The sequence below is a fragment of the Myotis daubentonii genome, chromosome 14, assembly GCF_963259705.1.
Source record: "Myotis daubentonii chromosome 14, mMyoDau2.1, whole genome shotgun sequence".
Classification (NCBI taxonomy): Eukaryota; Metazoa; Chordata; class Mammalia; order Chiroptera; family Vespertilionidae; genus Myotis; species Myotis daubentonii.
In genome coordinates this window covers 54559231-54576677 of record NC_081853.1, presented here as the reverse complement: position 1 = coordinate 54576677, position 17447 = coordinate 54559231, and the positions used below count along the sequence as shown (strand labels likewise).

Sequence of the window (17447 nt, the reverse complement as noted above, 5' to 3'; positions counted from 1 at the left end):
GCTGTTGGGGAGGATAAACGGAAGGCGTTGAAGAGGTGCCGTCCCCTCCCCGCAGCTGGAGGGGGGTCGGTGGCATCACGGGGACCAATTAGATTTGGGTAAATGCTGCCTTGACTGCGATCTGGTGACCCGGATGCGCCTCTCACTCCCGTCACCTGCCCGCCCCCTGGAAGGAGCGCTGCCGTCCCGCCGCCTGCGGAAGAGGCCCGGTGCCCATGCTGTGCCTGCCGTCCGGGCCCTGTCCCTCCTCAGAGCTGCTCCGCTGGAACCGTCCGAGCAGGGAGCAGCTGGCGCTTCGTGCCGCTTTGTGTCGAATCAGGTAAAGACATTCGGAGCCAAAAATACAAATGAAAGGAGCCGGTGCTCTTACAACTTTATTTTAAATATATTTTTACTGCCGTAACCGGTTTGGCTCAGTGGATTGAGCGTCGGCCTGCGGACTGAGGGGTCCTGGGTTCGATTCTGGTCAAGGGCATGTACCTGGGTTGCTGGCACATCCCCAGTGGGAGATGTGCAGGAGGCAGCTGATCGATGTTTCTCTCTCATCGATGTTTCTGACTCTCTATCTCTCTCCCTTCCTCTCTGTAGAAAATCAATAAAATATATTTAAAAAAATTTAAAAAAAACAAACAAACATATTTTTACTGATTTCAGAGAGAGGAAGGGAGAGGGAGAGAGAGAGAAACATCCACGATGAGAGAGAATCGTTGATCCGCTGCCTCCTGCACACCCCACACTGGGATGGAGCCCGAAAACTGGGCCTGTGCCCTGACCGGGAATCGAACCATGACCTCCTGGTTCACAGGTCAACGCTCAACCACTGAGCCACACCGGCCAGGCTGTCTAACTGTTTTGATGAACAGTTTGATAAGCTAATGGTGACCAGGGGTGCTTGTCCTGTGTGTGTGTGTGTGTGTGTGTGTGTGTGTGTGTGTGAGAGAGAGAGAGAGAGAGAGAGAGAGAGAGAGAGAGAGAAGAACTTTAATTTCCATGGCTTTCTGGGGCTCATTTACTGTCCCCAGTAAGAACACACTTCTGATTTGTCAGGTGACTTCATCTTCTCCTGAAAACCTCATTTCTATTTACCAGTAAAAATGGACATTTTATTCTCCTTTAAAAAAAAAAAAATCGTCCACATGGCAAAGAGAGACACATCCAGCCCCCAGGACATTCCTTCAAGAACAAGGTTTAATTTTCATAAAAGAAGTGAGACCCAGTGAGGAAGGGACAGGCCGGGGTGCCGTGTCCGCCAGCCCTTCATTATCCCGGGTAGGTCAGGGCCCACGGTCCCACCTGTGAGTTATTTGTGGCCTTTGCGGCCCCAGGAAGCCGCGGGTAATTCACTGAGTGATGATGTGGGAATTATAACCCGAAAGCTCCCCCTCTGGGCCCATTAGGAGTGGGCTTCCCCGTGGAGCCGGTGCTGAAGGAAATTTCCATTTTGCAAGCAGGTAAGTTCTGCACATCATCGTAATAGCAGGGCGGGTCCGTCAAATGATCATCGGCTGCAATTAGCGCTCCAGAGGCTGCAGGGTTCTTTATCTCCTCCTGGGCCGCCTGTGGAAAGGAAACGTCAGTTACTGGCACCGAAGGCGTGAGCGTTGCATTGTTCCGTCTCAGCTGAGGAAGGTGCCCCTGGCAGAGGGCATGGCCGGACTGCAGGGCCACCCCCCACCTGTGTCTGCGGGAGGATCCTCACAAAGAGGAAAAGTGATGCTCAGTGAGAGAAGCCAATCAGAGGAAGCCGGATGTGACATGATCTCACTTACGGGGGGCACCTACTGCACAAAAGGAACTGACCAACAAAATAAGACCCGAAGCAGGGAGGCGAGGCGTGGAACAGATGGACATGCCTGGAAGTGGGGATCGGGGGACGAGAAGAGAGAAACCACAGAACGTACAGACTTATAGGCAGGGCCCATGGACACGGGCAACGGGGTAGTGAAGACCTGCAGCGGGGAGGGGGGGCTGCATAAAGGGAGGAAAAATGGGAGATATCTGTAACAATCAACAATAGAAAATTTAAAAATGTTACATTTAAAAAGAGAATAAAGGAAAAGTTGGAAATAAAAAGTAGGAGCGTGCGGCCAAGCAGAGATGCCACAGGAAGCCCTGAGGGGGGTTCCTGGGTTCCACATGGCAGGCGTGGAAGGACGGCTGCCCTGGGCACCGGGGGTGCAGTGCCGGGGGCGGGGGGCAGGCACCACCGAGGAGAGGCGCTTCCCCGCACACACTTGGCAGTGACGACCGAGAACAGCAGCGCTTCGGGGTCCGAGTGTGACGGGGACGTGGGCACCCACTGAAGAGACTCCGGCTACGGAAAGAAGACGGGGCACAGAGCGAGGACACTGCCTTTTCTCTCAGCCGTGGCCGTGGCCGTGGCCGTGGACATGGACATAGTTCAGAGCTGCTCCCAAAGGCGGCAGCTCCACACGGGTATAGAGCCGGGAGGCCGAGGAGACACGCAGCCTGAGCCTGGGAAGCCCGGTGGGGCTGGGACAACAGGGAGCCCCACAAACAAGAGGGTGTGGAGGTGAGATAGGATGTCACTCCTGTGGCTGGTCCGTGGGACAGTGACCTTCCCACGGGCTTTCTGACAAGGTCAGGGATGTCCTTCAGGCTTCGTGGGCCTGTAGTGGGTGTCACCACCTCTCGGCAGCGCTCCAGCCACAGGCGAGCGGGTGTGTGTTCACCACATTCAGTTTAGGGCCCAGGCAGCGGAGTTAGAATCGGCCTCGAGTGTGAAAGGAGGGAGAAAACGTCACTTTCCTGATTCTGCTCTTGGAACCCTCGGTGGTCGGACCCGTGAATATGGACTCATAGTAGGTTTCCTTGAGGCTCAACCAGGAAACCTACTGTGTGCCCAAATAACACCTAGCACGCAGCTCCTGTAAGACCACACAGGCATGCGTTAGACGTGTACACAGGTGCCTCTGCTGTGAGGTACGGACCTCGAAGTCCTAACCGTTGATCATTTACTCTTCAAACGTAAATGATTTGGCCCTGGCCAGTTTGTTTCAGTGGTTAGAGCATCGGCCAAAGGGTCTCAGGTTCGATTCCTAGTCAAGGGCACTCTTCCTTTTTCTTATTTAAAACATTTTCATTTTCCTCTTTGGAGCGCAAGTAGGAGGCAACCAATAAATGTGTCTCCAACACATCAATGTTTCTCTCTCTCTCCCCCGCCCCCAACCTTTCCACTCTCTCTAAAAATCAATGGAAAAAAATATTCTCACTCATTGCATGAGGATTAAAAAAAAAAAAAAAAAGCAAACTTAAATGATTTTCAGCTTGCCGCCTTGTTGTAGGTTTTTAATATGTCCTGTGTCCCTGACCCTCCACCGTGTGGCGTCGTCTGTGAGCCTCGGAGACGAGCGCTCTTCCCAATCCTGTAAACCAGTGACAGCAGCCCGAACGCCCCCCCCCCCCCCCCCCGGGAGCCGCCGCACCCTTTAAACGCACCTTCTTTCAAAGGAGCGCACCTTCCCCCAAATGGCCCCACAGCCAGTGCCCAAGTTGCCTCGACAGTTTTGCCCAACTGCCATTTTCTGCCGACAGAATTTCCTCTAGAAATGGCCCGCCCAAAGGGTTACATCTCCCTCGCAGTGGGATTTATGACGGAGGTGAGGTGCCCCGGTAAGTGTCAGTGGTATTTGTGTCTATGGATCTCCCGGTAAACGCTCCGGGGTCCGATTTCATGTTAAGTGACCGGGGGGGGGGGGGGGGGGGGGACCGTGGCCGCGGGAAGGATGGCACCCATCATGCATTGCTCTGTGGAAGCCCACATCCAGCAATTCACTTTGTAAATGTATGGCTTGGAGGGTAAAACCCTTTGTTCTCTAATAAAACATGTCTCATGTCCCTAAGATGCATGTAGCGTTGTTACCAGGAAGCCCAGGGGCCAGGTGGCTTTTGCATAACGTTTGTGATTTACACAAGAGGTTTTGTAAAGTCTAGCGTGTCTGAGGATATGAAATTATCGTTTTTAGCGTAGCATTGTATTTATCATCAGACACGAAATTACATGGAAAAGTCTCCTGCTGACTTCACGTATATTTTATTGGGCGGAATACAACCGACGTTTACTGCTAAGGCAGGTTTTTATTCGTCTGATGGGCATCGGGTGTGTGTTACTGTATCAGAATGCAGTAAATCACCCGGTTTTCTAATGCTTCCCGTCGGGGAGAGGGGCTGTGTGTTAACGCATCCTGCGGGCCATCCCTGCAGCAGGGCAGGCCTCGGGGCGTGAGTGCATCTCCCTCTCTCCCTTGTTTCATGGATGAGGGTGCTGGGCTCCTGCCCCGTCAATTAGCTGCCGGGAAGGGGTTCCCTAAATGGGACATTTTCCCGTCTCTGATGTGGGGCTCTCAATAGGCTTGCGCTGTTTGACTCCGGGATGCGCACCTGTCGGGGCGTGTCCGGGGGGGCAGGTACCAGGAACCTCGGATCCTGGGTGGAGGTGGGGGGATCGTCGGTGGAAGTTGGCATCACAGACAGTTCTGTGAAGGGAGGTCATGGAAAAGGGTGTTCCCTCCAGGCCCAAGGGGAGGCGCTGGTTTCAACACAGAGCAGGGCTTTACCTGCCCTCCTGTCCTTCAACACCTGTTCCTCCCCCGGGAAACTGTCCCCGCTCCTGCCCCTGGAGCCGCAGCAGCTGTGGCCTGCCCGTCCATGCGGTCCCGCTGTCCCTGGTGATCGGACCTGCTGGCCCCTCCACTGAATGGAAGGGCCCTTCCCCGGGGCCTCCAGGCCTCTGGGCATGTTTGGACTTCCTGTCCATTAAATGCATCTTGGTCACAGACATTTTGTCAGAACTATATGGGTCTGTAGTGAGCCATATATTTTCCTTTGGAAAAGCATTAGCATAATGAACTGCTGCAACGAGGTTAATAAAATCCTCAGAGAAAATAGAGCCACCGAAGAAGGGATCTGATAATCCAGGAGAAAGTCATTTCTTTGGCCCCTGATGTTCAAGAAAACACTCAGATTTCACGATAGGAGGGAGGTAGTAGCATAAACGTATTATTCATTAGCTTGATACATGTGTATTGAGGACTGCTACATGTGTTTGGATGATTCATTGTGCTGATTGGCTGGGAGTGGGGCAGGCAGGAGAAGAACTGACATCACTTGTTACCGGGCGGGGGGAGGACAGACCAGGAAATAGGTGATCCCATGCCGAGTGACACCATTTTTAGGGGACGCAGGTGTCTAGTCGCCCTGAGTAGGACCAGAGCAGGTGACTCCTCACGCTGGGACGGAGCTTTGAAAACCACGGGGAAGTGTCCACAGCAGAACGGGGTGGGTGTGGAAAGGGAGGGAGCAGGGGGCAGACCGAGGAGAGGATGTCACCAGCTCAGGCTCCTGCGACGCCCAGGCTCCGAGTGGGGCTGCACCAGTCGGGGTCTCAGACTCAAGCGTTTTGCATTACTCCTGGGGCCACTGCAGAGGGCAGAGCGTTCTAGGCCAAGAAAGGCCATGATGGGATTGGTAACAAGGAGAGAGCATGAATGGGTCGCATGGACACACAAAGGGTCCAGACTGAAGCAGAGAGACTTGGGGGGCGGGGGGTCTGGAAGGGTAATTACATTGACACTGGTACCGGCTGCCACCGGAAGGCTGATCTGGCCCGGCCGTGTGGCCCAGTGGATTGAGCTTCGCCTCATGCACCGGGAGGTCATGGTTCCATTCTGAGTCAGGGCACATGCCTAGGCTGTGGGCTCGATCCCCAGTAGGGGCCGTGCAGGAGGCAGCCAATCCAAGTTTCTCTCTCATTGATGTTTCTCTACCCATCTCCCTTACTCTTTCTCTGAAGTCAATAAAAAATTCAAAAAAAGAATGTGATCAGCCCTGGCAGGTGTGACCCAGGGCTAAGAGCATCGGTCCACACACCAAAGGCTCTGGGCTCGATCCCCCTTCAAGGGCAGGGGTGCGCAGGAGGTACGCTGAGGTGTCACTGAGTTGTGATTCAGTCCTTGGCCCTGGGAGAGGAGCGTGCAGGAGATAATCAATCAATGTGTCTCTCTCACATCAATGATTCTCTCTTTTCTGTCTCTCCCTCCCTCGCCTCCCCTCCCTCCCTTCTACTCTCTCTAAATATCAATGGAAAAATATCCTCAGGTGAGGATTAACAACAACAACAACAAAAATAAAATAAAGGAAAGAATGCTAAACAGTGGGGTCCTCCATCTCAGCCCAGAGTGGACGCCCAGGGGTCCCGTAGCGGCCTCTCTTCGTGACCTGCCCCAGAAACACTCTGTGTAGAAAAGGTGGCTTGTACACTCTTAACGTGGAAACTTTCCTTAATAATAGAATGTTTTTCTCCCCAAAACTTCTATTAGAACTATCCTATGCGTGGATCTTCAATGAATACCCTTCCTTTGTTGAGGAGGATGGCCGGAGGTTCATCTCTCAGGAGACAGGCCACCTCTACGTAGCCAAGGTGGAGCCGTCCGACGTCGGGAACTACACGTGCGTGGTGACGAGCGTGGTGACCGCCGCCAGGGTGCTGGGCTCCCCGACGCCGCTGATGCTGCGCGCCGACGGTAGGAAACTCGGGTGGAAATGTGGTGAATCCAAGCAAAAACACGGGGAGAGTGAAAAGTGTATCTCGAAGAATTACACTTGCATTTGTTTCGGAACAAGAAATGTTTTCGTGCGCAGGGACCACAATGACTCCATAAACCACGGGCCTTTGCGCACAGTCCTCACGCAGGGCCAGCTTCAGATTTGCAGAATGAAAACGAGGGGACTGGTGTTCCAAAGTGATTAACTCTGGATGGTGACCCCCTTAAACCAGGCGCAGGGCCCCTGAGCCTGGGACCGTGCTGCTCCCCACAAAGTCCTCTGTCCTCACCCTCGCCAGCTTAAGGCACTTTGTTACAAGCTAAAAGTTCTCTATAAAAAAGAAAAATGTGCACATTAGATCCCCAAAACATAGGCATCATACAGCTGAAAGTTTGTACCCTTTTAAAAATATATATTTTAATTGATTCAGAGAAGAAGAGAGAGGGAGAGATAGAAGCATCAATGATGAGAGAGAAGCACTGGTCGGCTGCCTCCTGCACGCCCCCTACTGGGGATCGAGCCCACAACCAGGCAATGCCCTGACCAGGAATCAAGCCATGACCTCCTGGCTCATAGGTCGATGCTCAGCCACTGAGCCACCCTTTGATAATGTGTCATTTTGTCTGCCACCAGGAGCGTGGCGATGATAACTCACAGCACTGTGTTGTGTCCTTGGAATTAGCTTAGAGAGCAGATGTTAAGTGCTCTCATCACACGCAAAAAATAACAATGAATTAAAAGCGGTATTCATGGGAGGGGCTCTGTATGCTACCTTGACTGAGATCATCATTTCACAAGATGTACATATATTAAATCATCACATTGTACACTAAAAGAAGTCTAAATATATACAACACTAGAGGCCTGGTGCATGAGATTCGTGCACTTGGGGGCGTCCCTCAGCCCAGCCTATATATGCCCTCTCACAGTCCAGGAGCTCTTGGGGGATGTCCAGCTGACAGGCAGTGGGCCCAAGCAGGCATTTGGACATGCTTAGTGCTGCCACAGAGGCAGGAGAGGCTCCCGCCACCTCTGCTACGCTCGCCAGCTGTAAGCCTGGCTCAGGGCTTCTGGCTGAGCGGTGCTCCCCCTGTGGGAGCGCACTGACCACAAGGAGGCAGCTCCTGCATTGAGCGTCTGCCCTCTGGTGGTCAGTGCGGGTCATAGCGACCAGTCATTCTGCCATTCGGTCGATTTGCATATTAGCCTTTTATTATATCGGATATTTACCATGCAACCCAAATAGAAACAGTATTTCTTTGTCAATCACACCTCTCTGTAAAGCTCTGGGAAATAATGTTTCATTATCTCCTTCATGGCTGTTTCAAGGGAGCCCATGAGCTGCAGAGGAAGCAGACATGTAAGCCTGAGACACCGCCCACTTATCAGTACACAAAACCATCTCTGATGCAGCCCACTGCCAGGACCACAGTTACCCGAGCCCTCTTCCTGGTCTGTTATAATTGCTCGTGTCCTTCCCCAGTTTTTACCTTACTGTTTCCTGTCGGCAGGGATCCACTTACTAACTCTGCCTGAGCTGCCAGGGCACCACTAAGTAACTTTCCTCCCATAATTTTTGCTCTTCGTGGTATGTCAAGAAGTCAGAACGCCTTGTGTATTTCAGTTTGACCGGGAATGTCCTAATAGGGCAGACGATACCAAAGCCACCCATTTTCTACAAGGAAAACCCATGGCGCTTTTCTCAGAACCGTTCCGTACACGGTAGCTTAGGAACCTGGGAATCCGAGGATGCTTACTCATGTAGCCCATGCGGCCCGAGTCAGCTCAGCGTCCGAACCCGCTAACGGGCGGGAAGTGTGTCATTGGCATCCCTGGGAGACGCTCGTCCCAAAGGCAACAAGAGAACGCTGTCTTGGAGGGAAAGGGGCCGGTTCCCAAGGAAACGGTGAAACCGTGCAATCTGCATTGTGGCTTTACAGGTGTGATGGGCGAATATGAACCGAAAATAGAAGTTCAGTTTCCAGAAACTCTTCCGGCCGCGAAAGGGTCCACCGTGAGGCTGGAATGCTTCGCCCTCGGGAAGTAAGTTCCGTCGCCTTCCCTCCCTCCCTCCGATGTGCTGAGCGGCAGGTGCCGTATGGGATCGAGATGGTTTATGACAGACTCTTCTTTGCCTTATTTTCTTTCTTTCTTTCATTTGGAAGCAAAAGAGAAAGCACAGGGTGAATGCATATGTATCATTTGCTGTGAAACTCTAAAGGCGTCTGCTGAACACGCCTCTGCCTGACTTTGTAAAGAACTGGTGTTATGTTTCTTTTCCTCGTTCCTATGATCATGCAGTGGGTAGGTTAGACCTTTTACACCAAATCATGAGTTCACGCAGGAAAACACAGCACAGACTAGGCACCAGGTGTGTGTAATTGACAAGGCCAGAAACCCGTTGTCTTTTTCTGGATCCAAACCAAAGCTGTACTTGTTCCAGGCTTCAGTTTACGATAGCACCTAACGCGCCCCGTTTCCTCGCAGCCCCGTGCCCCGGATCACGTGGAGGAGGAGCGACGGGCGGCCTTTCCCCAGTAAAGTTAACTTGCGGAAGTTCGGAGGTGTGCTCGAGATCCCCAGCTTCGAGCAGGAGGACGCGGGCTCCTACGAGTGCCTGGCTGAGAATTCCCGGGGGAGAAACGTGGCCCGGGGGCGTCTCACTTACTACGGTAGGTGACCCCGTGGTCGGTGTCCCTGTCCCCGTGGGCCAGTGGGAGTGGGAGCTTCTCTCTGATCAAACTCTGAAGTGGGCGGGGCGGGAGGTCATGGCAGAACCCGGGGTCCAACTTGATCTCCATTTTGTGAAATCCGGATGAATATCATAAAAGGGGTTGAAAAGACATAGAAGTCTGCAGTTGGAGGCATGCCATGTTTTTCTCTGCATTTTAAAATGATTCCTATGATCTCTATATATAAAAGCTTAGCGACCGTCTGACCATTCAACCATTCGACCGGTAGCTATGAGGCGCACTGATCACCAGGGGGCAGATGCTCAACACACAGGCATGGAAACATGGAACAGGCTGATGAATCTCAGAGGGAAGGGGCAGGGGGGAGGGCGGGAAGAGGTTAACCAAATTTGTGTACCGATGGGGCCCCTCGGCCTGGCCTGCAGGGATTGGGCCGAAACCAGCAGTCCGACATCCGCCGAGGGGTCCAGGATTGCGAGAGGACGCAGGCCATGCCCAGGGATCGCACTGGAGAGTGTCCCAGAGTGCACGGAGCTTGGAAGCAGACAGCGGGGGAAGAGCTTGGCTTAGAAGTGACCGTGGCCGCCTCCCCCTCAATATGAATACGTAGGGTCGGGATGGAGGGAATGAGACAGCATCCGGCTCAGGGCTCACGTCCGTCTGTGGCTCTGTCTTGTGCCCGTGGACATGTCCGTGGAGAGCGTATTTATCCTTTCCTCGGCTGGGGGTTGACGCATTCCTTCCCTTGCAGCAAAGCCTCACTGGGTCCAGCTCATCGGCGACGTGGAGGCCGCGGTGGAGGAGAGCCTGCGCTGGGATTGCCGGGCCGGCGGGAAGCCCAAGCCCTCCTACCGGTGGCTGAGGAACGGGGAGGCCCTGGCGCTGGAGGTGAGGCCCATCCCGGGGCATCCGCCCTCTGTCCCTCTGTCCCTGTGTCCGTGTGTGAGGAGCAGTGCAGGTGGAAACCCCATCACTGCCGGGAGAGCGACCTTACATTGCATTTCATGGGGAAAGAGTGATTTTTGTGACTTTAGTCTATGCGATGCTGCACCACCTTTTAAGAAATATATTTTTTATTGATTTCAGAGAGGAAGGGAAAGGGAGAGAGAGAGAGAAACATCAGTGATGAGAGAGAATCATTGATTAGCTGCCTTCTGCACATCCCACACTGGGGATCAAGCCCACAACCCGGACATGTGCCCTCATTGGGAGTCAAGCCGTGACCCCCTGGTTCATAGGTTGATGCTCAACTACTGAGCCACATGGGCCAAGCCCCGGAACACTTTTTAATGCGCAGAATGTATAAGGTCTTTAATCAACATGATGTTTTTTAAAAAAAATGGTGAAAACCTTTGCAGTTGAGGAGATGGAAAGCTTGTGACATTTTTAAGGGTCTTTAATGTTAAAGATCGCTCTCTCTCTCTCCCTTTCCCTTCCTTTCTGAAATCAATAAAAAATCTATGTACTTTAAAAGCATTCTGGAAGAGTAAGTGGTGGCAGCATTTTACCTCTTTCTTTGTTACTTGCAGATATACTTAAGGAAGAGTTAAATGGTGGCAGCATTCTACCTTCCCTTGTTACTTACGGATATCCTTTCGGACTGACATGCTTGTTAGTATTTCAGTGCATGGCTCTCACACTAATCATTCCCACATTTTCAAATGAAGAAGAGTTTAGATTTCAAGGCAGGTTGCCTGGTCATCTGAGGAAACGAAGGAGGATCTTGTGAAGAAGTCTTGGCTGGGTTTTCTCAGTTCATGGAGCGTCGGCCTGCAGACTGCAGGGTCCCTGGTTCGATTTCAGTCAAGGGCACGTTACCTGGGTTGTCTGGTTCAGTCCCATCCCAGTCTGGGCACCTGTGGGAGGCAACCAGACAATGTGTCTCTCTCACGTTGATATTTCTCTCTCTGTGTGTGTGTGTCTCTCCCCCTCCCTTCCACTCTCTCTAAAAATCAATGGGAACAATAAAAATAAATAAATAAAAAGTCAATGGAAAAAATATCCTTGGGGAGGATTAACAAAAAAAAAGTTCCGCTGCTCTGAAATGGTGGGGTGGACACGCTGACCTGGGGGAGGTCTTGGTGTCCACGCAGGAGCGGATCCAGCTGGAAAACGGCGCCCTGAGCATCGTGAACCTGAGCGTGGCGGACGCGGGCATGTTCCAGTGCGTGGCGGAGAACAAGCACGGCCTCGCCTACTCCAGCGCCGAGCTCCGGGTGCTGGGTGAGGCCCCCTTCTCTTGTCTTGTTATTTCCCCTAAACCCTCCGTTTTGCCAGAAGCAGAAATACTTACTTTTCTTTTTTCTTTTTTTATTTTTCTTGATTCCAGAGGGGAAGGGAGAGGGAGAGATAAAGACATCAATGATGAGAGAGAATCATGGATCGGCTGCCTCCTGCACACCCCACACTGGAGATCAAGCCCTCAACCCGGGCATGTGCCCTGACCAGCAATCGAACCGTGACCTCCTGGTTCATCGGTCGATGCTCAACCACTGAGCCACGCCGGCCGGGCAGAAATACTTATTTTTGTATTCCCACATCTGATAACGTCTACGGTTTTCCCGGGGAGTGGGTCGGGGTTTCTCAACAAGGCCTACGCCCCAGTGACTTCTGTATTTTTAACCTGAGCCCTGGTCCTCCCTCCTGTTCCTCCCTCCTCTCCAGCCTCCGCTCCGGACTTCTCCACGACTCCCATGAAGAAGCTGGTGCGGGCGCAGGTGGGCGGCGTGGTGGGCCTGGACTGCCGGCCCCGCGCCGCCCCCCGGGCCGTGTGCTCCTGGAAAAGAGGCGAGGTGACCTTGCGGGAGGACGGAAGGTACTGGCTTGGTTTCCTCCCACTTTCCACGGGGAGACCTGCGGGCCTCAGACACTGTGGAAGAGGCAGTTATTTTACCTGCTAGACGGGTTTGCTCCGGAATAGCAGGGGGATGCCCTGGGGACTGGGAGCTGGGGTGCACCCTCCCTGGTCATGGTCAAGGAGCAGCTGGACTTGATCCTAGAGGAGGAGGAGGGGGAGAGGCCTTTGGAGGAGCTGGGGTGGTCACAGCATCCTGGGGGCGGGGCTAATGTCACAGGAGCTCAGCCAGAGGTGCAGGTGAGGACTGACAGGTGGGGTGTTCTGCTGGCCAGGAGGATCCCTTCCCTCCTCCGCTGCCCTGGTCTGTCCTCCTTTTGGGGTCCAGGTGGCAGAGCAGGACAGCGTCCCCTTCAGGCCAGCCGGCTCCATTTCCAATGAGGATTCCATCCTTCATTTTCCACCTTCCGACTAGGTTTTCAATAGGAGGTGAGACGCAGTCGCATTTCAACACAACGGGAGGCATTTCAGGACCAGGGTAGCCTGTTTTGTTCTGTAATCCCCTCCGGATGACAGTAGCCAAGCCCTGGAATCTAAAAATAGCGCGCTCTCCCTCTTTGCCGAGAGGACTTTATCTTAGACAGGACTTTCCCTCCTGTCCTCGTGAGTCTCTGAGAGGCAGAGCCGTGTTGAAGATGCCAGCGTTGCTCTCAGGTGGGGAGAGCGTCTCAGGCTCAGGGAATAGGGGTTAGTTCCCAGCCGAGGCCTCGGAAGAGCTGCTCTGCGCAGATAACAGGCTTATGGTGCGGAGAGCGACCCAGGCTCTCAGCATTAAGTGCCTGTTCTTCCATTTGGAAATATTTTGAGGACCAGCTACAGGCTAGTGACTAGCCGCTAGTCACTAGGTATCTAGTCTTTGTTTAAATATGTTTTTATTGATTTCAGAGAGGAAGGGAGAGGGGGAGAGTGATGGAAACATCAGTGATGAGAGAGAATCCTTGATGGGCTGCCTCCTGCACACCCCACATTGGGGATCAAGCCCGCAACCCGGGTTTGTGCCCTGAGTGGAATCAAACCGTGACCTCCTGGTTCATAGGTCGATGCCCAACCCCTGAGCCACGCCGGCTGGGGTAGGTGTTTATCAAACACATCACTCCCCTTGTTCTCAGCTTCTTGGAGTCTGTGAAGGTGACGCAGGGGTCACAGGGCGCCCACTTGGGGAAGAACAGGATGCTCTGTGATTCCCCGAGAAGGCCAGTCTGCATGTGAGGGAGCAGGAGCAGGTTTTCTGGGGGACCTGGGTCGGTGAGACCGGAGAGGCGACAAGGGTTCTTGAAGAAGCATGCCAGGCGTGGGGAACAGCACGTGGGGCAAAGAGGCCTAGGCCGCCTGGGCATTGCCTTGCCGTGATGAAGGCTCCATGCCCCTCGAGTGGACAGCACCCGAGGAGGGGTGCAGTGGGATGAGCAGGGTTCTTACTGAGAATGACGTGGTTGCTGAATTGCGGAGTCCGGGCTCGGTTCTCTTCCTCCCCGCCAAAAAGCTCCTCCTCCTCTCGCCCCCTTTCTCTCTCTCTCTCTCTCTCTCTCTCTCTCTCTCTCTCTCTCTCTCTCTCTCTCTCTCTCTCTCTCTGGAACCGAACCTCAGACCCTTCAGTCCACAGGCCAACGCTCAATCTGTTGCGCCAAACCAGTCACGGCTCTTTGAGGGAAGATAAAACGGCCTCAAAAAGAATTGTTTGTCAATTGAGGGGTTATTTTAAAGCAAATACATGAACCTGGTGAAAGGGAGAAAGACAGTGAGGAGGAAGTGTGACCCTTTCATACAGCTCCTCATGTTGTGGTGACCCCCAATTTCATGGTTACAAATTGAACATAATTAAAGCATGGTGATTAAGCACAAAAACAATATGTCATTATATATGTGTTGCCCAGCCATCGTGGCTCAGTGGTTGAGCATTGACCTATGCCTCAAGAGGTCACGATTCGATTCCTAGTCAGGGTTCCTGAAAAGGTGGCCTTCAGGAATAATCCTATCTCAAACATCTACTTAGGAAAGTATATCGTTTTCTAGCCACTATGCTGTAACCTGGAAACTAGTACAAAATTAATATTGAATGTAAACTGCAATTGAAAAAAAAGTTTCAAAGAGTAAAAAAAAAAAGAAAAGAGAAAGAAATCTACTTAGGAACTAAGAAGCCAAAAGATGATTCTGTCCTCTCTGTTCTCCCTTACGTTATGCAATAAACATTATCCTCTCTATCCAGTTTTAATGGTGGAATAGATGCAGAATTAAAAACAAATTAATTATCACCAAAGCCGGTTTGGCTCAGCGGATAGAGCGTCGGCCTGTGGACTGAAAGGTCCCAGGTTCGATTCTGGTCAAGGGCATGTACCTGGGTTGCGGGCACTTCCCCAGTGGGGGACGTGCAGGAGGCAGCTGATCGATGTTTCTAGCTCTCTATCTCTCTCCCTTCCTCTCTGTAAAAAATCAATAAAATATGTTTTTTTAAAAAACAAATTATCAAGAAGAAAAAATATATCAGATGAGATTTCAAAATATAATTCTTATCCATAGGCATAAAAATAGTGGGAAATGTCATTATTGTTATTGTTATTAAATGACTGCTTCTTGGAAGCTTGGATATCAACATTGAGAAAACTCGAAAATCAAACAAACAAAAAATAAAAATAAAAATCAATGGGAAAATATCCTCTGGTGAGGATTAACAACAGAACATCAGTGCGGTGGCCATGGGGGGCGTGGATGGGGATGGAGATGCCCAGTTAGCAGCAAACTAAGGAAATGGCCGTGAGAACGGAGAGGAGGTTCCGGGAGGGAGGTCAGATCAGCAGGACCTCCGAGAGGATGGGGTTCATGATTTGAAGAAACGAGAAGATAGGAAGGAATCAAAGGTGACTCCTCAGTTTCCAGCGTGGGCACCAGGGCGGTGCATGGAAGACCTGGTCAGGGAGACAGAAGTTTCTGGAAGGAGCCGACAGGGGCAGGGAGTGCACGTTCATCTGGGGCTGGCTGCGTGTGCAATGGGTGTGGAAGAACCAGCTGGATGTGTCTGCGCACCCGGAGAGTCATTGGACAAACCGGGACTCGGGAGAGGGCTGAGCCGCAGACGGGATGTGGGAGCCGTGAGCAGGCGGACGGCTGCGGGAACCACCCGGTGGACCAGGTGCTCTTGGCGGGCACCTAGCACCTGTCGGCAGGTGGGCGGGTCTGCCTCTCACCTGGGAAGTGGGTGGAAACGTAACCGTTGAGTGGAGGATGCCTGCTTTACAATCCCATTTAAAGGGCTGATGGTTACCATGGATACTAGTAAGTAATTCATGTATTAAGTCAAGTCAAAGGTCAGCGTGACTCACCTGGTGGACAGGTGCACTAAACGTGGAAATCACTGGTGTCGACATGGAGCGCAGTTGTTTTGTTTTGTTTGGGGATGTTCATGCCATTTATTTTCTGGGTGTGCCGCCCCCTGTCGGTCGAGAAGCAGTGCTGCTCTGAGCCCAGCAAGGCCTGACCCACAAGCCCTCCCCTCCCCGCCCAGCGTCCCAGGTCTCAGACGCGTCAGTGTCTCTGAGCTGTGGCATTGACCCATTTCCTCAAACCCACGAGTTTCCAAGACCGGAATGAAGATGGGGGGACTATTCTCCTTTAAGCAAAGTAAACTTGAAAAAGGCCCGGACAGTGCAAACAGGCGCCGTCAGCAAGAAGAAGCCTCCTGTTGGCACATTGGAACGGCGGCTGAGCTTCCCGTGTCCCCGGGTAGCCTTTAAAATGCATTAGCCAATTATTTTTTTTTTAATGGGGCTTTCACCTGAATGCCGCTGCTGATCACGGTAGATGCTTTATAGCAACAGCCTTCATTCAGAGGCGAGGCGAAGGATGGCCCATTATTTCTAATTAAACACATTAAAATTGTTTTATGTTCTATGCGGCATTTAATGTACACATTTAAATGCTCCTAAAAGGAGGAAATGGTAACGATTTCTTTCAAATATCAGTGACCATGATGTTGACAGTGTTTTTAAAACGTATTAACCCATTCTCGGTGTATTTTTTGCATATAGTTAGCAGGTGGCTGTTAGAATGCCATCAGCATTATAGGCTGGGGGTGCCATGTTGATGACATTCCTGGAAAAGGCACAGCTTTGGGGACAGAGGACAGCAGTTCCTGCTTGTGGAGCTGAACGTGGGTGGAGAGGGTGACTGTCGGGGTCACGGGGGGCGGGCCAGGGGGTGTTGGGGTGAGGGAATTCTTCTAAGGCTGGGTTGTGACATGGTTACACAAGCTCATGGATTTGTTCAAGCTCAGACCTGCACACCAACAAGGCTCACTAAGACCGCATGCAGGTACCCGAATTTCCTTAAAATCTTACACGCAGTTTTACACTCGCCTCATCCCAACTTCATGAGCAGCTTCAGGTCCTTTAAAAGCGCGAGAGATGCGGGTCCCCTTCACTTTTGGGGACACATGGCGTCTTCCATCCGGTGAGATCCCTTCGGAGCGGGATCTAAACTTCCGCCCTGACAAGCACAGGCTGACGTGTCTGCGTGCGCATGTGTGTGGTTCTGTTGTATGCCTGCGTGTGTGTGCACGGGCTCCTCTCTGTGCCCACTCCTCCCTGGGCCGGGTGAAGGTAACGGAGAGTTGTATTTGCTTTTTGGTTTGACTTCAGCCCATGGGGAGAGAGGAGCAGCCACGTGTGACGTTAGTTGGACACGTGGCTCAGCCCGGAGTCTTGGTGCCTCTGCTTGTGATACGGGCCCGAAAGCCCTGCGTCGCCGGGTTCGGCGTTCTGCTTGGTGCCATTTGCTTGGCGCACGTTCTTAGCGAGAGGTTGGCTGAACTCCTGGCCTCCCCTGACAGGCAGGGAAAGGACAGGGTTTCCTTTGGGCAAATTGCTCCCAACGCTGTCCCTGCCCGTTTCTCTCCCAGCCCGGACGCCCCTCCCCTGACCTCAGGAGTCGCCCAGGTAAAACTGGAGTGGTTTATGTGGGGCCCCTACGCTGGCGGCTTTCCCGCGGGGTCTCCGGCGCGGGCCCGGCAGGGCCGAGGTTGTTTCTAATCCTAACCTTTCTCACCGTGTTGCCCAGATACTTAAAAGTAAGTAGCGAGACTGGGTTCAAAAGGAAAGAGATGAGAAATGAGAAAAGACCTTTCTAAATTTTTTTACAACAATCAATTGAGTTTTCCATTATTTAAACCTTAAATAAGTAAATTCCACCCAAATATTATTAAACTGCTGCTTTCAAGTGGCTTCTAAAATCCTATCAGCTACATTTTGCAGGTCACCATGCGGTTGTTAAATCCATATTTCAAATAGGACTTCTTATGGATTATGAACGTTAAGGCCACGTTTAAAATACTTTGCCGATGCTGT

At 52.2% G+C, this 17447-nt stretch overlaps 1 protein-coding gene across 2 annotated transcripts in view; it reads left to right on the top strand.

Annotated features, from left to right (window-relative positions):
• The window catches only part of LOC132215768 (contactin-3-like), a 117011-nt gene that overhangs the window by 78752 nt on the left and 20812 nt on the right, over window positions 1–17447 (top strand). For both annotated transcript variants that reach the window (XM_059664545.1, XM_059664544.1), the window contains exons 6-11: window positions 6339–6542; window positions 8505–8607; window positions 9052–9236; window positions 10009–10145; window positions 11351–11480; window positions 11922–12072. In XM_059664545.1, the coding sequence (XP_059520528.1) occupies window positions 6339–6542; window positions 8505–8607; window positions 9052–9236; window positions 10009–10145; window positions 11351–11480; window positions 11922–12072 (910 nt within the window). The remainder of the gene's footprint in view (window positions 1–6338; window positions 6543–8504; window positions 8608–9051; window positions 9237–10008; window positions 10146–11350; window positions 11481–11921; window positions 12073–17447) is intronic.